Genomic DNA, 27,706 nt, shown 5'->3' on the forward strand with positions numbered 1-27,706 from the left:
TAGCTAAACGTTATAAGTTTTGAGAATTAAAACGCCACAAAAAAGGTTTTAGTGCGTAAAGCCCACTTTAGTACTTTTTGTGAACTCATAGATAGTTAAAAAATGAAATAATTCGAAGTATTTAAACCAATGGTATTACTGTATTTTAAAGAGAATTAGTCTCTTCAGTGATGGTTGTGTGAAAAATTAAAGCCGGCCGTCAACTGATTGTAGCTCATCAGTGTGGCTTTAGGCCTGAAAAATCAACAATTGATCAGATATTCACCATGCGCCAATGACAGAAAATATCTGATTCCATTAAAATATTTAGTGTGTTTCTTTTTTGTCAAAAAATATTCCAAATTTTCGAGCTTTTTGAAATAGAAATTTTGACAACCATGCTTTAAATTTATGTTCCAAATTAGTTTTCCAAAAAATGATTTGATGGACCACAAAACGCATTTATATCCGTTCACAAATTAGCAACTACGTGCTATACTATATATGTATATACATATGTATGTGTATTTGTGCACGCTGGAAGAAAATTGCCGAATTTTGCGTGCAATTCAGAGTCTGAAGAATTTTGTAATAATATTGCGCATTCTCCACTTGTAAAATACCCATTTTACAGTTTTATTGTGTTATTTTCCATTTAAATTCACTTCATATAGACTTTGTATGTATAATTTTTCTTTTAATTGCATAGTAAATATTAAAAAATATATAATTTGCAAAAAACCCCAACGAAGATTTACTGCGAATGCGCCTTGAAATACTAAAAGAAATACATATATTATTTCAACTATGGCATGGCGATATGGTAACAATGGGTTTGGAGCAGAGCATGACGAACGAAAATAAATAAGTATACATATACATATGTATGTAGGTACATAGATATGTACCCAAAAGTGTCACGATGTTGACGAGCTAACTAACTAACTAAAATCCAGCGCAAATTGGTAATCAGATTTATAGTGGCGTGGTGCGCATGCGCAGCCAAACTACTGCTGCCCTCACATGCAGATACACTATTTTTATATAACAGCAATGTGCAGAAATAAAGCAGCAATAATTATATCAAGTTAAATTTCATTAAAACCATTTTTTTTTTTATTAAAGCAGATACATATGTCTCTGGATTAAAACACTTCTATGATAAGGGCGCACAGCCCTTTTTTGTTCAAAATTTATTTTTCCACAACTTTTTCTTTGAAAGTTGTTCGATAAAACCAAATGTTTGCTCAATTTTTCATCTTTTTAATAAGTGAAAAACAAGAAAAATCAAAAAAGCAGTACTTAAAGTCAAAATTAAGGGCTCAATTTTTCAGAAATTTATTTTTTTAACATAAAAAACAAAATATTCATTTATCTGGAAAGAAAGGAATAATATAAAAAGTTTTAAATGAAATATTCTAATACATACAAATCTATGTATACAAGGTGCGTTCCATAGTAAACAGGACTTTTTGAATCTAGCGCCCCCTGGTGGCGCCATCTATATGTCGACTGGTGCGTTAGAATCTGCTATATTATCGATTGTCCAGTGAGAATTTCATGACATTTCATTGATTGGTTGGGAAGTTATTGCGTTTTAAGTGTCAGTATGTTTGTGTTATCGGTGCGAAAATGAGCTTCGAACAAAGAGCCAACATAAAATTTTGGTTTTAAATTTAGTAAAACTTTTACCGAAACGTTTTGATTGATGAAACAAGTTTATGGCGATGATTGCCTATCCCGTAGCGGAGTGCACGAGTGTTTTCAGCGTTTTCACAGTGGTCGTGAGGACGTAAATGATGATCAACATGTGGGCCAATCAAAATCTATGATCACCGGAAATTCTATCGAAACTGTGCGTGAATTCATAAAAAATCAGCCGAAATCATTATTGAAATTCATGAAAATGGAATTGAACATCTCCAAAACATCGATTTATCACATTTCGACCCAACATTTGGGCTTGCGAAAGGTGTGCGCACGGTTAGTTCCGCACAAATTGACTGACGACCAAAAACTGCTCAGAATCCAACATTCGATCGACGCTTGTGACCGATTATTTGACCAAAAATCACATTTTAACCATTAACCACTCTTCGTATTCACCTGATATGGCACCGTGCGACTTCTTCCTTTTCGGAAAAATGCATTTGCCCATGAAAGGAAAGCGTTATGCAGACGTAGAGGCCATTCAAAAGGCTTGCACCGGCATACTGACTGCCGTACTGGCCAACGAGCTAAAACACTCGTTCGACATGCTTTTGGACCGTGCAAAAAGCTGTTTTGAAGCAGAAGGAGACTATTTGGAATAAAATAAATTGATTTTGCCGAAAAACCATTTGCTCTGTTTTTTTTAAGTCCTGTTTACTTTGGAACTCACCTTGTATAATACCATATAAGTATACCAGTTGGATAATACTATTTGACTCAAACCTCATATATTATAGAAACATGAATGTTTTCTCATTTTCTGAGACGTTAAAAATATCTTTGCTCATAACTGTATATTATTCGTTTACCTTTGCATTTGTTTTGCAAGCCGTCCGTCGAACTTACCGTTCAAATGTCAGTGTAGTCAAGAGTCAAAGATACTGTCGAGGGAATGAATGAGTCATCGGCGTGTCTCTTTTAAATAGTTTTGTTGTCTCACAGACAGCATACACATTAAGTGACGGTTCGCATGCGCATACGGAGATTACGTAAATTTCGTAACAAACAAATGAAATACTTTAAAATAGAGACGAAGTAATACGAAGTGGTGCACTATACATACTGAGTTTGAGTTAAGCGTCGAGCATAAAATAGCTTCACAATAGCAACCACAACAACAACATTACATTAACAGTGACGCGCACGCTTGTAAATTATAAATCGACTTATAAGTAATTTTATAAAGCCAACTGCAGCTTTTGCTGCGTGTGTGTATGTGTGTAGTACCCGTGTACCGTGCATTTACTAATGTACATACATACATTTGTAGTTATGGATGTGGCGGCGAGTGTTGCTGCGCCGACTTTTGGTGTTTTTGGTCGCCCAATCCCATGTTCGTTCATATATTTTGAGATTGTTTTTGTTGTTTTATGCATGTTTGCATATCGAAATTAGCGGAAAATTGCACTATTTATAAGCCACATCAGTGCTGGAGGCACATAAAAGTAAAAGTAAAAAAAATATGTATATAAATGTATTCAAACCGTATGGAAAAAAAATAATTCAACTCAAAAGCCAATGACTCATTTTTGTTGAGTATCTGTGCACGCAACAGCTGATCTCCGTCTGCTCTTTACACGTTTTATTTGGTTTGTTTAGGGCATTGGCTTGCGCAGGCGCGACTGACACGACGAACTCTTGAATTAAGCATATCGGTAGTTTGAGAGGTAAATGTGCTCAGTGTTACCTTGACTATTTTCGGTAGATTATGAGCGAAATATTAAAAATGAAATGCCCACAATTGGAGAAGTACTTCCGTCTTGCCAATTTATTTCTTTTGTATGCGTTTTTGTTTTGTTTTGTTGTTTACAACTTCTAGGTAAAAAGCCGACTTTTATTTTGAGTGATTTAAGCTTGATTTTCCCCAAAGCCGAACATTTTTAGTTGTAATAGTTTTACGTTAGATATCAAAAGAGTTCTATGGACGATTAATATTCGACTTAGAGGCTGACTTTTCTGATTTGTATTTTATATTGTGAAGAGAATACTCAGAGATTAGTTTATCTCCTGCCTGAATCTTACTCTAAACTTACACTTTTTTTACATTTATATCAGTAATTTTTTAGGGGGTTACAAGGATTTACGGGTTTAAAAAAATCGAATTTCTTTATTGTCTTATTAAATTCTACAACACATCTAGAATATTGTCCTAAACTTTCAAGTTGATCTGTTGAGAACTTGTACGCTCGAGGCTAGCTAGGCTAAGTGCGCCGTCCTTAAACGCGTTTTTCTCGAAACTGTATTTTTGAAGTCGGTTCTCGAGAACCACTCAACCGATCTTCATGAAATTTTACGCAGGTCTTTGAGATACAATCTTAAAGACTTGGACGAGGGATTTTTTTTTCAACTACAATTATTTGGAAAAAATGTCGCGAAATTTTCACTGAAATTTTCTTTTTTTTTTTGTAAAAATGTCTGCCAATACAATTTTCAGTTTTGTTTTTCCTTCGTCCAAGTTCTAAGTTAAGGTTTTAACTAAAACACGTATTTTTTCACTTCAGATGATTTTATAGGGAGTTATCCTGCCAACGTGGGCGCATCTTTTCTCCGAGGGGTCACTGGAAATAGCATCGCAAAGGGCGAGTTTAAAATACTTTTTCCCAAAAATTTCAGAACTTCTTTGTTAATAGTGCATGTTAAAAACAATAAAAAATTCGAATAAAATATTTAATTTTTTATGTGAGAAAAAATTGTTAAAAAAATGCTGTTTTTTACTCGAGGAAGCCCATGTAACCCCTTAAAAGGCGATAAGACATTTTTTTTTATTTTATACGACCACGCACCACCTGGAATCGGATCTACTAGGAGCATATTACTATTTTTCAAACCTCAAATTGTTTGCGGTTTTTATTATCAAAAATTGATGACCTCATCTAGGTTATTAAAAAAACAGCAAGTATAACTTTATAAACCAATAAAAATATATATTATTGTTTCTTCCGTATCCGAGGAATCCAACAACAAGTAATAAGCTCTAATAGTTCTAAAGCTTCATTTTCTTAACAGCAATCATATATTTCAATGACTTTCTAAAACACAACACTGTGTGGTATCTGTTGTCATTGCTTCAAACCGACGTGCTGCATACGACTGAACTTAGAGGTGAATGTATGCATGTGTGTGTAGAAGTGAATGCACCAATTGCGGGTTTGTCTATCTATTATGCTGGCTGTGCGGTAATAAGATGCCATCACAAACACTTTTACTTTCAGCAAGCGGCATCTGTTTTCATTCGAGCACCAACAGTCACTTCTCGCCGGAGAAAATCTGCAGTTTCAACTGCAATTGTTACTTGACTCAGACAGCAGACAGGAGACAGCAGGCGATGTGGAAATTTTTCTTCTAAATAAATAACACCGAAAGTGTGTTTTCACATCACATCACATCACTTTACTTGCCACGGGCATACATTCACACAATATATGTATTCATATGTAGGTATGTTTGTGCGTGCAAGTGGTGAGTGCCCCTAGTTTACTGGTTCATTGTTTGATAATGTTTTGAAACTCATGCTCAATGTCTTCGCCGCCATAATCCGCTTTTGCACTTGTTGTACATGTTATGTGTTTCTAATTCACCAACAATTCAACGTTCTCACCCTTCCGTCAACTATGTATATGTATGTATATAATTGTAGTTGTTGTTTAGTTTCAATTGCGTGCAAAGACTTCTTTTGTTGTTACCCCATCTTGACGGCGATGCTGATGCTGCAAATTATTACCGGCTTTGAGAAGCTCCACAAGCTCTTGGACTCTTGTAGACATTCTTGGCACTTTTGTACATGCCTATGTTAGTATATGTGTCTGTGGCTTTAATATTTACTGCTGATGTTGGCATCCGCCGTGTGGATCGTATCTTCAATCCGGGCAATTAGCATCGGGTTTTTGCGGCAAAGTTGTTGTCTTGAGAATTGTTTGTGGTGTAAAGTTAATGCGGTCACAGGTGATTCATAATCATTTACGGAAATTAAGAGATTGCGTCGGTGAAATACGTGCAGTTTTGTTTTTATAATATTGTGGGAGTTTCATTTTGCTTCAGAAAGTGATTATCTGCTTGGGCAAAAAGACTAAATAGAACAACTAGTTGGAGGTAGATTGAAGAATAAATGATTCTATCATATCAAGTATGAACTAGCTTTTGCGTGGAGAATGATATAATTTTACAAAAAGTTTTTGGCGATTTTTATCATGTCAAATTCAATCACTCATCATCAATTGATAACACCATTTCTATATACAGTGAAATTTCTCATTACGGACAGTATTTACATCCGAACACCTCCCATAACCGGATTTCATAAACATAATGTTTTCATTAATTTTCATACAAAACAAATTCTTATAACCGGACATTAAAACCTTCCAATGGCCGGAGACTATATTTCGTTCAAATTATCCCTGATAAACGGACTAAATTTCCAAACAGGTGTAAAAAAATTTGTATACAATTTGTGGCTCCCGTTTTTTTATTTCTTATTAATTTATGAAGTCCTGCCACAATTTTTTAAAGAACAATACGCAAAATGATCATGGCAAACATATTGACTTGAGCTGGTAGCGTGTGCTTCGCGGTGGCTCAACAGAAACTAACTGGATAATTGTGATTCATTCACTCCTGCATGACATTAGCTCGCATTCATTAGTTTAATAGATAAATATATAATTCTGAGTTACAGCTTCTAACTGTACGAATATATTTTAAACTCTCTCTTTTGCCACGTCCCCATATGTGGACAGCTCGCATAACCGGACAAAAACAATTCGCCGATAATACCAGACTTTTTCAAAAGTTCATAAAGGAAATTGTTTTTTTTTATCATGTGCTGTAGTTATCGCGAATTTAGAATCGCATGATTCTTCCGGTCGTGAAAATTCACATATGAATATCTGTGGTAGCAACAATCTAGAAACAAGTCGTGCTAAGTATACAAAATTATAATATTAGTAGCAGAAAAAATAGACACGTATGTATATAAAAAGCTTGCATAAAAATCAAGTTTTACAAGCGTTGCTAGAAGGTTATTCTACAGAAAACTTCCTCTTCAATAAAACAAAAAAAAAATTATTCCAGAAAGCCAACAAACAGTTTTGCGAATTTTCTGAAGTTTCAAAATTTTTCTGTTGTCAGAACTTTTAAATTATTTAATTTTGCATATTCTATAAAACGCATTCCAGTCGGTGGAAGCGGTTTTTATTAAAGTTTTCCAGGTAGAGCAGACTAAAAAAATATTGGTAGTCGAAAAAGTCTTTTCGTATTTTGTCAATAGGTGTTGTTGCACTCGTATATCTCCAGTGCTACCAATCACATTGTGTCATACCACATATAGTGAAAGGTGAAATATTAAGCTTCATTTCACCAAAAATAATTAAAAAAAAATTACAGCTGTTCAAAAGTTAGTGAAAATCATGGGGAAAATTTTGAAATTTTTGTATAAAAAAGGGAAGAATGCCCTGCAAGCCAGCAATGAAATCTGTTAACTTTCCGGAGACGATGCTGTATCAGCTCATGTAGCACAAAAAATGGTTCGCTCGCTCCCGTTTTGATTTACACTGATGGAATAATGTCTCTAGCGGAAAAATGTCGACCAAAGTGGTATATATTTGTTTGTTTATTATTTATTTATTAAGATAAATATAAAAAAATAAGTTGAATTTTTTTTAGAAATACGAAAAGACTTTTTCGACTACCCAAAATATGAATGAATGTTAAGTGCCGGTTCGCGTTACGCGGCATCAATAGACTAGCTAAGCATATTTAAGTGTTTTATATTTTATATGAAGAATTCTCATCTCTAACTCTTTTTAATTAATTGATTATATGTATATGAGAGTAAATTGCTTAAATTTCGTGTTCGAATATTCGCCACTTAAACAATAAAATTTCAATTTCAAGGGATCTTTAACGTGCGCTAATCAAATGGATTTCTAAACATAAGTGCAGACATGCTGCATCACCCTTTCTTTCCCAACCACTTAAGAGATTGTTTCCAGCTCCCACATAAAAGTCTCTTGAGTTTTCATTGTTCTAAACGCTAAACGCTAAAGTGCAGTTCCATTAAAGACCGCAGACAAGTGCTCTTAAATTGTCAGTAATAATAGGCTTTTCCCTTTCGTAGAAGTAATTTCTTATGCGCCAACGTTTTTCCCACGCATATTATTTCCATTCTCAAGCATCTGTAACGAATACATGTGGGTGATAATGTTTTGACACTTTGCTTTTGACACCTTCCGTTGCTTCCGTATGAGCGGGTCTCTGTTTTGTGTAAATTCATTGTTTTATCAGAAAAAAAGGTGTGAAGTTGTTAAATGCCATTGAAAGTGAATGTCAGTGACTTATTTTTTTATATTTGTTTATATTATGTATAGCGTGGAAAAGATACAATTTAATGCTGTGAGAGTTCATGAAGTGATCCAGATAAGATCAAATTTGCAAGGGATTTCAGTAGAAGGTGAAATTACATACATAATTAACAATTAGATATAGTTATTAAATATATCGATAATTTTGACACAAGCTTATCAAATAACATCATCGTATAATAAGCAAGCAAAAAAGAAAAGGTCTATTGAATTTGCAAGACTTAACTTTATTGAACACAAAATATTTTTTATCAAATATTTTCTAAATTTCCCAAATATAATAATACTTTACATTATTTATGAATTTGTTTATTTTTATCTATTTTCAGGTAAGCGATCCAATACTGTTCATACTATGTATTGGTTTTTAGGAAAATATACATATGTATATACATACATAACTACTTATATGACATTTACTGCACTGTAATTACGGAAGTAAAATCTTTGTGGAATAATATCCCGAAAATACTAACCGAGGTAAGGAGTAAATTATCTATTTTTCTAATAGCAAAAGTGGTCTCCCTACATAAAATGGCTGATAAATTTGAAAATGCGCTAGCCATTCGGTGAGTGCTTAATATATTATACATACAAGGTGCGTTCCATAGTAAACAGGACTTTTGAATCTAGCGCCCCCTGGTGGCGCCATCTATATGTCGACTGGTGCGTTAGAATCTGCTATATTATCGATTGTCCAGTGAGAATTTCATGACATTTCATTGATTGGTAGGGAAGTTATTGCGTTTTAAGTGTCAGTATGTTTGTGTTATCGGTGCGAAAATGAGCTTCGAACAAAGAGCCAACATTAAATTTTGTTTTAAATTTGGTAAAAGTTTTACCGAAACGTGTCGATTGATGAAACAAGTTTAGGCGATGATTGCCTATCCCGTAGCAGAGTGCACGAGTGGTTTCAACGTTTTCAAAATGGTCGTGAGAACATAAATGACACGTTCGGCTTGCTTTTGGACCGTGCAAAAAGCTGTTTTAAAGCAGAAGGAGACTATTTTCAAAAAACCATTTGTTCTTTTTTCCCCCTTGTATATGTATGTATATATTTGTGGATCATTACAGGTGCAGAGTGAGAACCTCGTTAATATGCAATGGTACATAATAAGCGCCATATTATTATGTACTATTTATGTACATCAAACAAGTTTATTTTCGTTTGCGTTAATATTTTTTCACTTATTTTTTCGGAAATGTGAGTACTTATGTATGTACATTTAAAAAAATTATTATTAGTCCTAACTCGACTGTCGTTAATTTGACATTTCGTTGGAATTGCTATGCTAAATGTTTTTGTGCGGAATTTTCATGCTTTTATTTTCACCTCTCTATACATAACATTGCAACACAATAACAAATAATTGCTCGAAATGACTAATTATGTTAGAACCAGGTCAAGGTTTTTCTATACATATGTAGGACATTCGTACTCTGCATAGATGAGCAGCTATTTCCTCAGCGCTTCCACAATCAAGAGCTCTAATGTTGTCAAAATTTCAAAATAATACTGGTACTATGGTTATCGATAAAATTAAATAATAAAATAAGTGAACCAAAGGCTACGCTTATATTTGAGACGTACATATATATTAATATCTAAAAAAACAAAAATAAGGAAGAGCAAAGTGCGGGTGTAACTGAAAATTTTATACTTTTGCAACTTACATGCAGCACAGTCGGGTAAATACCTTCAGGTGTTGGCAATAGTATATAAAATTGGTCCGAGTATGCCCATCTACGAACTCGACAACGTTGCACAGATGGATAGACAGGATTTCAACTCGACTCGTCATTCTGATCATTTATATATACTTGTAACCCTACATATATACCGATTAGTTTTAGGTGATACATTCAACCGTTAGGTTAACAAAACATACTCTGTAGAAACATGTAAAAAAAAATCGAGAGCTGACATTTTAAGCTTACTAAAAATGGAGCCTTACACCATAAAAAGTTTGTGCGTGGAGACACTTTGTCAATTAAAAAATGGTTTCCATAAAGGAACTTGATTTTCATCGGTCAGTTTGTATGACAGCTATATCCTATAGTGGTCCGGGCGGTGTTTCCGAGAAAAGGGCGTGTGTAACATGTCAGATCAATATTTTAAAAATTGAGTGACTAGTACACCTATGTATATACAGGTAGAGAGATAGACGGACATGGCTGAATCGACACTGCTCGTCACTGTTCAGGGTACAAATACTAAATATATGAATACTGTTAGCTCAAAGATGATAAAATTATGTCTGCCTTGCTTTTAACTCTTACCTTAAGGGATATTAAAGCCATGTTCGCCAATAATTAGCAGTTTTCCATTTATTATTATTTTTAAAATACTCCTAGCATTCACATTCAATATTATATTATTGTAGTGTAACAAACTTATGTAATAATTGATTAAGTCGGTGTGCGAGCTTGAGGTCGGAAATTCCGCAGGAAAACCGCAAACATTTAACATTCATGTACATAAAATACCAGATAAAATATTGCGAGCAGAACAATAAAGATTTATCCAAAAATACCATTGAAATGTACAAAAATTATTTCAAACATTAAAAATCAGAAACCCACACAAAAAATTACCATTTCCGGCAATGTTTTAATATCCATAAGAACTTTTCACATCAAATTTAAATGAGCGATTTTGTTAAACGTCCTTATCAGCTCCGAAAATATACATATGTAAGTATATATACCACAAACTTACAAATAAACAAATATACTGCTAAACCCTCACACGCTTCAAAAAATGTAGTTTCAACTATGCATGAAACTCGAAAACGACAATTTATTAAATAAAACTTTTAATTACTGATTATACCGGGTTTTGCAATAGAGATGATAGTTTTCTAAGTGTCATTTCGGCCATTTTGGTTATGTCATGATCTGTAATTTTTTTTTTCATTATATTCACTAATGTTTACGATTTCATCATGGAAACATATACGCAATAACAACGTTTACAGATCATTCAATTTTATTATCAAAGTAATCGTTCTCTAATTGCAAGTTTCGTGCGCATTTGCCATTTTATGGTCATAATAATCTTCCACCTGTGCTCGCTATTCGTCGAATTGTTGAAAATTCTGAGCATATATTTTCTTTATATTAGCCAAATGCCAATAAGATAAAGAACGGCTCGAAGTAATAAAATATTGCTGCCGTTCAGGCAAGTGTTGCTGAAGACCGCAAGTTGTCGATTCCAAAACGTTCTTAAGAATTGGAACTGTCTCAACCACAACCTGGCAGATTTTCAGAAAGAATTCGGACTTGTAATCGTATATCAAAATGGCACATCAAGTGTTAATTGAGCCCGATAGGGCTGCACTCCTACCTGTAATCGTATAAATTGTTTTCACTCAAGAATGGAAGCCATTGGACCACCTTAAACGTCGTAATTTTGCTGATTTTGAACAACATGATCAACATGAAAACGATAACGATTTTTTTAGGAAAATCATCTCTGATGAGGCTCACTTTCACCTGAGTGGTGCGTAGATAAACAAAACTGTCCACTCTGGTGCGAAGAAAATACACAAATTATTCATGAACAACCATTACATTCACCTAAATTGATTGGATTCATCGATTACCGTTACTGTCAATGCACGTACAATAAGAGAAATATTTTGAGAAAAGTTTGGAGTTTCGATTATTTCAAGAAATTGTGACATTGAATGGCTTCTAAGTCCAGTAGATTACATCGTCTGTGATTATTTGAAGTCATTGGTCTTTGGCATTAAACCAGACTCTGTTCAAGCTATTCTATTTATGACAACATTTGGATTTCCTTGACAATTAGTGAATTTTTCTTATTTAAACGAATCATAGCACTATTAGTGGTAAACTCTGTGCATGCTGAGATCATAGGCGGTCTAGCAATAATACGCTCTCAGATGTTGTAAGTGACGCCTCTACTTCGTCGATGGTTACCAACACAAATTGATAGACAGCCAATCAGCTCAGACTGAAGGCATCACAAAAGATCGAGTGTTTTATATCCTGCATGAAGTGTTGGGCAGTAGAAAGAGAAATGGTTGCAGAAAAGAGTATCACTCAAATTTTTCTCTTGTAGGATTAGATTAGATTTATCAATGAGGAATGCACCGCGACCTTAGGTCTATTGTGCCCTCTCTTAAATCACAAAGACTCACTTAGCCCCAGCACATTGATGAAGTCCAATATTCTTCCGGGTGCTAGTGAGGCGATGCGATCCCTATCAGGAAACATGGATCTAAGGGCCTTAATCCTGCGTCTACAGACTGCTGTGCAGTCGATCAGCAGGTGTTCCGGTATTTCAGGCTCCCTGTCGCAGAACCGGCAGTTAGTGCAAGAAGATAGGCCCATGTTATACAAATGCCTATTTAGCTTGCAGTGGGCAATATAAAGGCTGTAGGCTTAGTACTTATCGGACCTCTTTTCCATATAATGCAGTGATGTCATATTAATATTTTATTAACCTTAATATCCTCTCACCTGACAAATTGCTTATTCTTTGCGTAGCACCCAACTCATTATTTAGCTGCTTAAAATACGGAAAACTCTGACCATCCCTAAACTCTACCATCAATATACTCTTTTTATCGCATGCCATTAATAGTTGCGTGGAAATATTAGTTTCCTGTTTGTGATAAAATGAAACTCTATTATTAACCTATAGTATATTTCTATATTTCGTGAAAGTTGACCAATATCTATATTATGTTGTTATTTATTGTAAAGACTGCTTTATTAGAATAGAGTTAATGTTAATCATCTGTTCTCACGTCAGCTAAATTTGTTTTATCTGTGGAAAATGTATGGATGTGCGTATATGTGCGGTTTTGATTTTTGTGAATGCGTATTAAGTAGGTCAATTGGCCAATGACTATCCCAAACATTTGTTATAAATTAGCAATATTAAATGAAGAAAGGGTTTTACTTCCGCACACACACATACCGACTATAATAAAATAATTCTATAACTACTATATTAAGAGTTAATTCTCAACCCAAAAATATGCTAATCGCAGGACATAAAAAGAACATAATTAATTATGTGTTCTAAACTTATCATAATGACATAGCATGATTACATGCATACCCATAATAAAATATGTTCTGAATATCATAATAATATGTCACTTATTATTATTATTACCAAAAGGTCTTCAAGTTTTTTTACACTTTTTTCCAGATATCGTAGAAAAAATGAAGTTCTAAATCACTCCATTTGGACTCCTCCTAATCTCTCGAAAAAGCAGTTTAATTCTGATTCTTTAAACTGTAGTAAATCTATTATGTGTATGTTTCTTGTGCAATCAATTATTTGCTAGATTTGTTTAGATGCATGACTCATAGACAAACGAATACCCATTAACCCACCTAAAAAGGTAGAAAAAATATGGTACTTGTTGCATTTAGCGCGCAACTGAAATCAAGAGTCAACTCACACACTGCACGCATGTGCAAAGTGGGCAAAAAAGCAAATTTACTGCATAAAGAATCGCCAAGAATACATAGTGGGGAAGAGAATTCGGTTGAAGAATGAAAACAAAACAGAGAATGATCTTGGCTTTAGTTGTTTGACGCAGGTATACCCTACAAAATAAATTTAATTTAGGCTAGCGCTGAATTAAGTACTAATGCCTTTAGAAACGGTATATTTGTTTAAATTTTTTACATTTCATAAGTTATATGCTGAATCTGTTTAAAGTTGAGCAATTCTTTCGAAAGATATGCAAGTATTTCCTTCATGGTTAAAGTTTACAACGCGACTAATTTTCCTCATTCGTCCCTTTTGGTGATTCTGTAATGGTTTTCTCATAGTATCCACTCGATTATATAATTTAATAACTAACTCTATAATCAGTACACCTTAAATACCCTACAAATCTCTTAGCACAGCAATAGCAAATTTTTTATTCAGATTTTTTGAGTAGTGTTATAATTCCATCCACCTCAAACTTATCTGTTAGTTATTTTAAAAAATATTTTCTTAAAAAAAAACATTTCCTAAAAATAACGTACATACATATATGGCAAACAACGTTTACTTGCTCAGCTATTAATTTGTATAAAAATTGTTTCGAAACTATTAACCTTCCTTACTGGCTAGTATTGTAGATCGGTACTTTAAGGCTTTATGCTCATTATGTGCTATTACAATAGCTCTTTGCCAGTTTAAGCATATAATTATACGAACACACTCGCTCATATGTATGTACACACTCATAGCTCATACACTTTACAAACACACTTTTTTGCTACACTTGATGACCACGTTTGCTAAAATGACGCCACACTAATACAGTTGAAACTGCAATCAAATTCATTCCACTCCACTCCATTCTACTACTCCACTTTTCGCGTTCCAATTAAGATGATTTCATTTAGAATTAAGCGCGCTAAGCATACCAGCAAAACTCTACATATTGTACCATGGCTCAGAGCATAATAAAAAATAATAACAGTTGTAGCTGCAAAAACAAAAACCATAATATCTACAGTAGATACATACTCGTACATACATAAGTACATACTTATGCATAATAACAAATTGTTCCGTGATTGCTGGAAAATAAAGTTAAACTCCATGCTTCAGCCAGTCACTCGGATATTCAATGAATATTTGTATAGATTTGTGCGGAATCATCGCAATATTTATGGACGGAATCAAGAGAGGGTACAGAGCAAATCCACTGAACGAACACCACATAATCTGTAGATCATAATAAAGTATATACAAACATACATACATATACTTATGTACATGTTCATGTATGCATACAGCAATTTTGCAGCCTGCATATGGCCGACATCGAGATCAAGATCAGCTGCATTGTGAAGCAGAATGTCGCTGAATGTGACGATGCGAAAAACATACAAATGCAATGTGCTATACATACTTACATATGAATGTATGTAAATGTTTGATAGCTAATGTGTGATTTCACTTGATGCGTCACCAATAGCGCAAATGCTAATTCGAGGAGACAATTCATGTACATACATACATGTGTATGTTGAATTTATTGCAGAAAATTTGGCTTATTTTCACACTGAAGTGATATTTCAAGTTATCTATACTTGTATATTTTTATACCTTTAATAAATTAAGTTTGCCACAAAGTTTGTAACACCCAGAAGGTAACGTCGGAGACTCTATAAGATACTATATACATATGTTTATACTCAATGACCAGCTTGACGAGCTGAATCGATTAAGCCATGTCCGTCTGTTTCTAGGCGAATTTGTCCCTCCAAGAGCCAAGTTGCTCATTTGCGGGAACCGCCAATATTAAACCACTAAAAGATATACTTAGCTAACATTCAAACTGATCGAACAAAATCGATATAAAGATATTCATAAAATTTTTCTTGTTAAGTAACCTTAATTTGATCTGAAAGTTCTTTATACGAAACAACGTGGCTAGAAAGAATTACATATGCTAGCACAATGTTTTTAGTTTTCCGATTTTTTCTTGCTTTCATAAACGTTTAATCAATTGAGTACATATCTCTATTTAGTGTACACACATGAAACACGTAAAACTCAGTTGCAAACTATAGCGTTAACCAAGTACAAACTATACAAATTTGTACACCATACATACATACATACATGTGCATAAGTAAATACTTGTAAACATATTTAAGTTTTTGACTCCAGTTGTGACTTTTGTCGTTATGGTAGGCAGCTTATTAGAGAGAGACATTGTGCCTAACTTCCAGAATTTCTTGTGGTTGTTGAACTAAATCAAAACAAAAACCGTTAAACCGCATCGTACGCACTGCCGGTGAAAATCACACACAAGTTTAACAGCTGAGAGACATCGTGCAAGTATATTGCGTGAAACACGTAAATAATGAAAATCAGTTAGGCCCGCCATTTCAATGACATCGTGTCCAGAAAGTGGTATTTTTTCAACAGTGTCCATCCAAAATAAATTTCCTTGGAATTCTACCAAAAGACCCCTCCGTTTAAAAAGTAGAGAAATTACCCTGGTTTTGAAGGTTCAGCAATGCTATAAAGGGTACCTGATTTCACTTGCACTTCAATGTTTCGCTTCCAAAATATATATATCTTCTATTTCAACATAAACTCAAGAGAAAAAAGCAATTCTTATTTATTCACATAGGCCTTTAATGATTTATTCCATACATTTTATTTTCAGATAAGAATTTTCGTTATTTTTAAGATTTTAAACGTCGGTGATTGATTTATATTTACTTACATCTTCTTCTTTATTGGCGTAGACTTCGCTTACGCAGTTATAGCCGAGTTTAAAACTGCGCGCCAGTCGTTCTTCCTTTTCGGTGTTTAGCGCCAATTGGTTCAAAATGTAGCCAGGTCTTTCTCTACCTGATCCCTCCAATGGAGTGGAGGTCTTCCTCTTCCTTTGCTTCCCTCGGCGGGAATAACTTAGCCAGCGTAGCCACTGTCTCTTAATTCGCTGAAGTATGTCAATGTCGCACAGATCATCGTCCCAACGAATGCGATATTCGTTCCAACGAATGCGATATTCGCCGTTGCCAATGTGCAAAGCATCATAAATCTTCCCCAGAACCTCTCGACTTGAAAACTCGTAACGTGAACTGATGGCCAGATGTTGTCGTCGTCCATGCCTCTGCACCACATAGCAGGACGGGAATAATGAATGACTTATAGAGATTTGTTTTTGTTCGTCGAGAGAGGACTTTACTTCTACAACTTCTTCTTACAATTATAGCAATATCATCGGCGTACGCCAACACTCTTATAAAAGACTGTGCCTTCTCGTTTCAGCTCTGCATTCAAAAGGGGAATCTCTCATCCAAGGCTGTTGTTTCCTTTTCATTGGAGGCGTTTTTTACCCAGCGTAAAAACTTACTTTACCCTGGGGAGGAATGGTTCGCCTTTTCACTTTAGCTTGCCTTCAAACGGATGTTTTTTGGATACCCAGAGGATACTTGGTCTAAGACCGGAAGTCGTGGGCTGCTTGAACCATATGTAAAAGAGTCGTTTCTGACCATTCCCAAATTAAAGCCGCTCAGAGAACTTTCCTTACTTACTTTCGTGGGCGAGAGAGCATAATTCAACTCATAATCCTTTGTAAAGTACCTACCGAAACTCGAATATCGTAACTCAGATAGTTTGACTAAGAACTGTCATTGACAACAACTGTCATCAGAACCATTTTATGTAAACATTTAATTTTTTGATAGCTCACTTGGTACTCCTTACGGTATTGAGTCAAGCTTGCAAACTACAAACTCTATCTGTGTAAGTTGTCATATATTTAAAAAGAAATGTCAACTCCGACTAAACACCTTCAAATAGAGATTTCTGGTGCTCACCAAATTGCTGTACTTCAAGATCGGAAAGAAAGAGTAATGTTGTCCTAGACCACTTTTCATACACTTTACTATAATTTTGACAGTTTCCGTAGAAGAAAATCTAGCTCGCATTTTGTCAGTATCTCTAGACCTATGGTTGATGTAATATTCTTACATGTAATAGTTGTATCATACGAGTAGATTAGTATGCATTTTGCACGTACATATGTACATACGTGTGTACATATACATATATAGCATTGCACAACCACTTTAACTCTCAAACGAATTGCAAGTGCAGACGTTATGCTATGCAACATTGAGTGGAACTAATGGCAGGTTGAAGGTATAATGAGCATAAACAAAAACAAAAAAAATTGAGTTGCAAAAAAGTCAACGAGAGCTGAGTTACTTTTTTAAATTGTAACAGTCATGTGCCAAATATTGGCAGCTCTAACATGTGAGCATAGAAATGCTAAGCGCCTCGAGCATTGCTCACTTTATAACGATTTTAAGAGGTCCAGATGGCAGAAGAAAAAATAGTGTTGTTTACTCAATTCATCATTTAAATGTAATAGATAACAAATCATTTAATAATGACAACAATTTAAGGCGCATCTGTTTTCAGGTGGTAAATTACTTTAAAAAATCTAGAAAATCTACTTTAAATAATACTACGAAAGCGTACCCTATCGTATAACTAATATGTATATGTTATAAAAGCCTAAAAATCCAACAATTTTTTTTAGTATCATATTCACTCAATCGTCAATCGAGAAAATTGTAAGAAAAACCTTGTCGATCAGATAATCAATCATTATAAGTATTACACCGATTTCGATGAAATTTCCTAAACGTGTGAGAGAAAGAGACAACAATAAGCTGCTCTCTTTAAAAGGTGCATCCCTTTTCAGTTTATTCTATTAGCCAAAATAATACTTCCAAAAAAACTTAATCACAATTTTTAGCCTTTAAAATCACCGGATGCTAAATCGAACACAGAGCAATCATCGTTCAGCCGTTACAATAACAAAGTGCACGTTTCATAAGTTCAAATTTTCCAGTAGGGAAGAAAAGTGTATTATAATATAATCGCATGTGTGTGTGTGCCTAAATAAATGCTTGAACACGATCGTTCATAAACCGCTCGATTTTGTTTAAGCCTAAAAGTATGCTACAAGCTTGTGAAGTTTAATTTCTCACACAAATAACATTCATTCTTTATGAACGTTCACTTTCTTAAGGCCAATGCCAAACATATTGTGCAAATTAACAAAAAAAAGTCAAGCTAAAAGCAAATGTATTTGTATGTGTGGAAACGATAAATGACTGGCTAAATATTGAAAGTGTTCCTTATCAATAGTAAATATGTTGTAGATAAGAAAATGAAATAAATAGCTTATAAAAGTTTATTAAAGAATTCCTTCAGTGAAATTAACAAAAGTTAATATTAATTACCTGAATTATTATCAGAATGCGTGAATCCACGTAATTTTTTCAGCCTTCTTCAATCATATATTTATGAAAATATGTAACGTTTTAAATACATACATATGTGTACATATGATGTCTGCATCAAGCTTATGTATGTATGTATGTATTTATGCACTTACCACTTACTTATTACACGCATTCTATTTAGTTTATATTTTTGCTGTAATATTTTTCGAACTTTATACAATTTAGTTCATTAACCCACGGTTCACTCAACTTTGAACTATGCTCATTGTTCTAAACTAAATGAGGAAGGGTCAAAGTGATAAAATGCATATGTTCTGACGATATCTAATAATATTTTGTAGGAAATGTCATTGTCATTTATCCGTGTATGCATGTCCATTTTGCATGCATTTTTAATAACAAATTACATACATTCATTTCCGTTTTCATGTTTATCTTTGGTTAGTATCTTCGCTGAAAACGCGAGCGGCTAAAAGTAGGAATTATTCAAACTATAACAAATATGTTTTCAGCCATTAATTTCATGTCAATACATTCATACATATCTGTATGCATTCGAATGGCGTCAAGCGGGCTTGTCACGTAGCTACACACAGACACAGCAGTATGTACGATGTGCATGTTTTTGGTATTTTCCTGGCATTTCATTCTTGATCACCACTACCGGCGAGGCATTAATGGGTGGATATACTTTTACACATTTCTATTGGCATGTGTATTTTACTCTTTAGTTATAACTTGCTTCATGTCAATCAAATTTTATACCACTATAACGATGTACATATACATACATACTTATGTATAAAATCTAATGCACTCGCTATCGCAGTTCATTGGCGTCATCATCATTACATATCATTGCCACCCCTCCATAGTCTCTATAGTTAATCAAATGCATATCATTCCTAATAAAAAAATATTGCTCTCTTTTGTGTTCGTTTACATTTGGCAGGCAATAGACTAAATGGCGCCTGCAGTGTTGAGTGTATAAGGCAAATTTTCCTAAAGGCTCACGCAAATCTTTCTTTCACTCAAATACTAATATGTACACTCATACACTTTAAATATGTGTGTCCTGAATAAGGTGTAAATTGTGTGCATAGTAATCAAAGAACCAATAACTTAATGCTTTATTTTAACGCTTCACTCTGTCTATATATCCATAATATTTGAGATATGATAATGAAAATCTTAATGTTGAAAATTTAAATATCTATTTCTTACCGAGATTTGTATCATTTTGACTCTGTTCACTGTCACACCTATTCACCTACCTTTTTATTTACTACTATATTTTGATTACTAGCACAGTATTACCAAAAAATACGAAACCATTTAGCAATGAAATATAAATATTTCCTTTTTACATTCAATGTTGTGATTTCGAAATGAAGCACCCTTTTTATTTGTGTGTAAAGTTGGGGCATTAAATACCGCTGATGAAGGTAGCCAGATAACACTCCTGCTCGTGTTTGGGTTTTGCCACACCGAAGAAACATTGGCATAAACAAATATTAGGCTAATGAACCCAGTCGATTGGCTTTGCAGTTACCTAGATATGAGTATATATTTACATATGTATCTACAATGGTAACTGTAAAAATTTGAAAAATATACTATATTTAGAATTGAATAAGGGCATGTGTATAAATTTGTCTATAAGACATTCAAAAAATGATAAAAAAATGGAAAATTTCTCTGCATAAAGCCTTAAAGAGATTTTGTTAGTTTAGAGGCATAAATTTGAGGTACTTATATATTTTTGACATATTTCTCTATTCGTTATTTATTAACATTACAAGAATACAGGAAAAAGTAAAAAAAGTTACAAATTTCAAAATTAGCAGTTGATAAACTAAGGAGTCCGCAGCTCAGCTCCTGGCAATCTGAAGCAAACAAAAAAAATATTAATCTATAATAGAATGTCTCAATGTGGCAACAAAGGAAAAGTTTGAAAAAGTTTTTTTTTCACAATATAGCGACTGCTTGATGGTTGTAGAAAAGTCTATTAAAAAAAATATCAGAAAAATTGGTCCAGTAGAACCTATCGTTTTGAGAAAGATAGTTTCGAAAAATACGCGTTTAAGGGTTCAGTTCCGTCCGTTATCTCCGCAAATAATTTGATTTTTGAAAAATCCTCTTGTAGTCATATTCTTAAAAAGGGTGATCCATTTCTAGATTCCCTACTTTTTTAAAGAAAAACACTGAAAATTCAAACTTAATGGGGAATGTTTATTATTATTTGAAATAACATACATTGGCATTTATTTTTTGAAGATTATCTGTTTCAAATGTTGGCCGTGGCTACGTCTCAGATCCATCCGTTGAGTCCAATTTTCGATGACTCGTTCGAGCTTTTCTACTGGTAACTGGCGAATGACACGCGTGATCTTTTGCTCCAAGGCGTGAATCGAAGCGGGCTTGTCCACATACACTTTTGACTTTACATATCCTCACAAGAAAAAATCTAATGGTGTGATATCACACGATCTTGGTGGCCCATCGACCAGTCCAAAACGTGAAATTATCTGCTCACCGAAGTGTTCTCTCATTAAATTCAATAATATAATATCGCCGATATCACGATTTTCAATTTCAGGCATCAAATAGTCGGTTATCATGGCGTAATAACGGTCGCTATTGACGGTTACGTTCTCAACGGCATCATTCTTGAAGAAAGCTGGACCAATGATTCCACTGGACCCACAAACCACACCAAACCATTGGTTTTTGTAGATGAAATGGCAGCCCTTGAATCTCTTCAGGTTGCTCTTCATCCCAAATGCGGCAATTTTGCTTGTTTACATACCTATTGAGCCAGAAATGGGCCTCATCGCATAGAACAAAATTTGGCTCGAAAACGACGGATCTTCTTGGAACTTCTCAAGATCTATGGGCGAAGCGATGTCGCTTGGGTAGATCGAACGGCTTCAGTTCTTGCACAAACTGTATTTTGTACGTTTTCAATTTATTATCTCGACGTAAAATGCGCCAAGTCGTTTCATACATCAGTCCTAGTAGATGTGAACGGTGCCGAAGCGACTCTTCGTGTACACTATCAACTACGGCTACTATATTTACTTCACTGCGTGCTGTACGTAGTCTATTCGGTCGAATATTATCCAATAGTACTCCTATTATATTGACCATAAGTTGACCGCAGCGTGAAACACTTTCTTTACAGAACGCGAATTTTCATAACATAGTTGAACGATTCGTAAACGTTGTTCAGACGTAAGTCTTTCTTTAATGAAATGCCAAACAATACCGAACAAAAATAACATGACAGCTTCACATGACTCACGCGTGATCTGTCAAAAAAAGGCTATTAAAAAAGTAGCTCTATTAGGACCACTGTTAGATAAACTTAAAAAATATACAAAAAAAAATATTTTTTTTTTATTGCTGGACTATAATACCTCTTAAATATCGCGGGCATAGTAAAACATTTAGAATTTTAGAATGTAGTATGGCTAAATCTATAATTTTATAGTGAAAGTCATGTCGTACTTTTTATTAGCTTACACAGTACGTTCTTCTGATAAATGGAGCTTTCGTATATTATGTAATGGTATAATACAAAAGAGTTTTAGATGTTTATTATATTGGTCCTCAACATGCGAAATGATTTTTTGGATCAGGTCCTCGTCTTGAGTGTGCAATCATTTATCATCAGCTCATACCAACTTAAATATTTTTCCATTACTTAAATATTTTTCCAAACTTATAGTTAATATTATGTTTTGTGTAATCCACCTTTTCACCCATTAAATTAAAATAACTGTTTTCTTTTATTCACAGTCACCATAAAGGCCAAAGCGTTTTAAAGCTTTTAATGAGGCAAATTCGAAATTAATTGGAAGAAACGGCAGCCAAAACTGCGAAGCGCATGCGCAGTCAGACTTCAACGCCGCGCTTCGGTCTACAAACCGGCAAGTGAACAGCCAAAATGGGAGCATGGAATGTCAGCAGGCAATTGCGAAACACTCAAAGTCAACTACAACAAAAGCGGTAAAAAACCAACTGTAAATAGAGGGTAATCAACAATAACAAAAACAATAGAAAGAAATATAAACACACATTTTTCGAAACTAGCAGCGCGGGTGGAAGAACAAGCAAACGAAAATTGTACTTGAAGATTTAGTTAAAGCGAGTTTAAGTTACTCGCTTGAACTTCATTACAAACTTAATAACCATCATTAGCACGTTGCTTCGAAAAAAAAATATAACAACAATAACAAAAATGATAACAAATTCGACAAACATACTTTATGAGGCGCTCATTTTGGCATTGATTGCACAAACCTTCGCAGGCGTTCTGCCACACACACCACTGCGGCGACACTTGAGTCGACGTGCAATCGATGACGCCACGCGAAGTGTGGAATTCACTACGAGTGACCATGACATTGCAGCGACAGCCGTTACTGATCCGAGTGATCCGAACACGACGAGCATAAGCGGCGATGAAGTAGGCTTGATTAGCAAATCAGCAGAGGGCGAGAGTGGCAACGTGAACGCAAACGCAAGTGCCAGCGTCAGCGCCTTCGAAACCGCCGGTAGTGAAAGTGAAAATATACAATCGGTGAAAAGCACAAAGTTGCTGCCCGCGTTGGGTAATCACGATGCGAGCACAGGTGAGCACAAGTCAGGCGAAACCTTGGTGCTAAATCGAGTGGAAAGTCATGAAGCGGAGAACACTAAGGAGGTGATGAAAGAGAGTATGATAAAGGTGAAAGAAGGGATCGCTAATGATTCCACAGGGCATCATACTGCAAGTGAGGTCACAAATAAACCAGCGGACACGCGAGAGTTGAGCGAAGAACAGCAAGAGTTGAATACCGGGCGTGCAAAGCACGTTTTCAGCCAAGCTGATAAGTGGTTGGGTAAACCGATGCCAACTGTAAACTTAGAAAAGCATATCAAAAATGGTTTGGATGAAATGACGTTACGGGAGAATGAGGAACGACAGGTCAACGCTGTATCTATAGATGATAAAACTGAGCAGCCAGCAACAACTGAAGAAATCTTAAAAGATTTAGAAGATATAGCTGTAAAGCTTAACATGCCAACTACGCATCGCACTGAAAATGTCAACAGCATGTTGAAAAGTAAAGTTGAGGGTGGGCACGATGCTTTTGGTTTGGAAGAATCGATGGGTCGTTCAATGGGAGCTGTGCATAGTAGCGAAAATAAATTAGAAGTAGCTTTTGGTGAAAAGCGTATGGGCGACGAAATTGAAGCAACAAAAACTTCAATGTTACAAACGAAAACAAATGTGGAAGGAAATACAAAAGTTTCTGAACAGAGTGACAGTGATGTGCATTCCAATCAACAAAGAACGGAGGCAGAAATAACTAAAAATCCAATAGAAGTTAACATTAAAACAAATGAAGCCTCAGAGGCTGAAACTGAATCTCTTGTTGGTATAGTAACGAAACCTACAGTGACAAAGGAAGAATCTCAGATAAATTTGCATATCAATAACACTTCTTCAGCCGAGAAACGGGCAAAATTCTTTAATGACAATACAACTAGCTCTCAAATGAATCTACCGGACGGACCAGAGGTTTGGTCCTTGGCGGGCATGAGAATGGTGCCCAAAGCACCGAATATCAATGGTACTCCTTTGTTAGACAATAAAAGCACAGACCTTCGTTGGCAAGCAAATGAAATTTTAACCACCGAACGAACGATGAATGTGAGCGATTACAGTGAGAAAAATTTGTTAGATTGGACCAAAGTAATGGGAATGCGCAGCGAATTGGAATCAGAGGGTACAGTAGGAAAAAATCTGCTGACAGGAAACGCGTTAGAAGAGGATAAAATTGATTCAGTGAAGAGCCCAAAGATAGAATTACCTCTTCAAATGGCTGAAAAATGGTTAACAGATGGACCTTCTAAGATCAACGCTAGCGTAGAGAATGTAATTGCAACTCATCAAACTACCGAAGGGTTTGCGATGTTGAATGTCGGGCACGAATTTAGTGCCACGCAAACAATGAATGAAATTGATACCACTCACACAGTAACAAAAACAACAGCGATACCTACAATTACCACCAACCCGCCCACCACACAAACAACACTTTCAAGTGACTCCCCCTTATCAATTGATAATAATGATAAACGCGCTGATTTCACGAGTACCGTTGTGACAGCAGGCATTAGAGAGCCGTTGAATGAGTTTTCGACGATGGCAACTGAAACATCTGCACCGCGCACAAATGCTGAGATGGCAGGTGCGGAAAAAATTAACGCGACTGAGTTGAGTACACAACGGCAGCCAAGCGAAGATTTCAATTTCATTATTACGTCAACGACGCCAGGGGCAATGTTGGACGTAGCTGCTGGCGTAGCGACTGAAATGCCAATATCAAATGAAACAACTACAAAACAAACATCAACCGCTACAGCAATGTTAGCGGCGCTCCCAGTTGAGCAGTCAACCTCGACGACGACGACGACGACGACACCACCCCCGAGCGACGTCAGCGAAGCACCAACGCGTTGGGATAATGCAACAGCACTGGAAGCGCAACCTGAGACGACAGAAGCTACGCTGCTGAGTAATGTTGATGCAGGCGTTAGCAGTACAAATGTTGATATGAGCAGCGGTGATGGCATGCACAATGTTACACTTGAGCAGCAGTTGAAACGAGAACCCGAAACTGTAACCGAGACTGCGAATGCGACCGAGGAGCAAGCTACATTGCTAACAGTTAGTGAGCAATCGACTAGCGAAGTGAACGGACCGACAAGTGCAAGCGAGAAAACATCGTCCGTAAACGCGAGTGCGAGTACGGAGACGGTTGAGGGTATTGCGACGCAAAACGAAATCCCAAGCGTTACCACGGTAACTACCACAGAAAGTAGTCATATTACAGAAACAGCACCAAATACTTTAATAAACACGGAATTGTCAACCGATTTGGTAGAAACAAATGCCAATGCAAAAACAAGTGAAGTGCTTGCCGTAACAACAGCGGCAACAACAACGGAAGCTAGCCATATTGGTAATGAAGTGGAATTAGAAGTACGCACTGAGCACATTACGGACGCAGCGGAGGGACCCACCGACGCAACGTCAGCTACGACGTTGAATAGCGATACAGGTTCAAGTACAATTGAAAAGCTAGAAGAGACGGTGACGAACATCAACGAGACAAACACAACAGCAAAAACTGTGCCGTCCATAAATGAGTTATTAGTGCCAGTGAACAAAACAACAACAACATCGCCAAGCACAACGGAATTGCCAATTACGACGCCACCAACGCAATTTGCAGTGGAACCAGTTTTGTATGCGGCAACAACCCTTAAAAGCGACGAAAACGTAAACGAAGAAACGACAACGACCGTAATCCCACTGGAAATAACAACAGTACGAGTACAAGCAAGTGGGCCAGTGCTCGAGAATAGCACTACTACCACCAACACGTTAACACCTGTCGATTTTCGAAATCACACAACAGTTGCGGAGGGTACACATGACACAGAAAGTTCAATTGAAACGAATGTCATCGATCAACTCGACAAGACGACAGTGAAAATAACTAGCACAGCTACCCTAGCACCAACCACTGTTACCGATTTAGGGGTCGCCAAAGTGGACGGCGGTGAAAAAAACTCAACTGAAGCGTCTCACGTTGTGTCAGTATTTGATGTGAGCAATGCAACGACATTGCCCAGTGTGCAGGAGGGAGAAACAGCAACAGCTATCCGTACAAGCAGCACCACTATGGCTACGATAGCCATAAACCCGGATAGCACGTCAATGCCATCAATAACTGGAGTGACCAACACAAGTAATGTCAGTACAACCACCGAACCACCGCTAATAAATCTGCTCGATGAATCGACGACGGCGGCGTCTACCACCCAAATTTCTATATTAAATCAACCGCCAACAATTACCTCCAGTATTGCTGTTAATCCGCAAGAAGTGTACACAGTATACTCCACTACCGAAGCATCCACCAGCACCAGCACCAGTACTGCCGCTATATCTCCACTAGTGCCAATAATAACCACCACAAGTAGCCCTAGTCCTCCTGTGGACTCCTCCACAAATGCATATATTCCCAAAGTGGCCAGTACGATTGCCACTCTCACAACAACGATGTTACCTCCCACATTGCACGCCGCCATTGGTGGTGGAAACAGCGGCAGCACTCCTAGTCATGTGCCGGGTATGATTAATTCCGATATGCGTCCTAACTCCAGCGAAGCCAATGAGACGGATGTGAATGTCATCATTGCCATTACGGTCAGCATAATCGGGGTTGTGGCGCTAATATTACTTGTCGCTTTCCTCTATTTAATGCGTAAGCGCCAGAAGCAAATGTCCTATGGTCAACGTTGCCGACCGGTTAGTTTAGACGCCTACAGTCTGGACAATGTCTCTGTTTTGGGCAGCGTTCGACGTAAGGGTGCACTGCGCGCCTCAAAACGCTCCTATGGCAATATTGCATTCGATGATCCTTCACTGCGGCATAATGCGCTAAGCGCCAGTGAATTAGGCAAGTTTATAGAGCGTCGATCTAGCATATTTGAAGAATTCAGGGATGTACCACAAATTATTGCGCGCGCAGATGAAGTACCAGCGGGCTGTGAAGATAAAAATCGGTAAGTTACTTTCGTCTCATGACGGTGCTAGAATTCTCTCACATACACATATTTAAATAGCCGATATGTGTTCTATAGTTTTACATATGATATGTATACCTATGTCACATGTGTACTTTAGGAATCTTATCATTTTAACATTGAAGATAAGAATTAATTTTTAACTTTTGGTCAGATATTACTCAACTGTGACATTGATCGTTGCGTAGCCCAAAGTTAAGAGAGAAGGTTAATTGCTTTAAGGAAGTGAATTTTGAAAT

At 36.0% G+C, this 27,706-nt stretch overlaps 1 protein-coding gene across 3 annotated transcripts in view; it reads left to right on the forward strand.

The window, feature by feature from the left end:
• Window positions 1-27,706, forward strand: part of LOC120782756 (mucin-17) — a 58,181-nt gene that overhangs the window by 20,911 nt on the left and 9,564 nt on the right. For all 3 annotated transcript variants that reach the window (XM_040115209.1, XM_040115210.1, XM_040115207.1), the window contains one exon: window positions 22,620-27,446. In XM_040115209.1, coding sequence (XP_039971143.1) covers window positions 23,062-27,446 — 4,385 coding nt within the window. In that variant the 5' untranslated portion in view covers window positions 22,620-23,061. The remainder of the gene's footprint in view (window positions 1-22,619; window positions 27,447-27,706) is intronic.

Source organism: Bactrocera tryoni, chromosome 1 (genome assembly GCF_016617805.1).
Source record: "Bactrocera tryoni isolate S06 chromosome 1, CSIRO_BtryS06_freeze2, whole genome shotgun sequence".
Lineage (NCBI taxonomy): Eukaryota > Metazoa > Arthropoda > Insecta > Diptera > Tephritidae > Bactrocera > Bactrocera tryoni.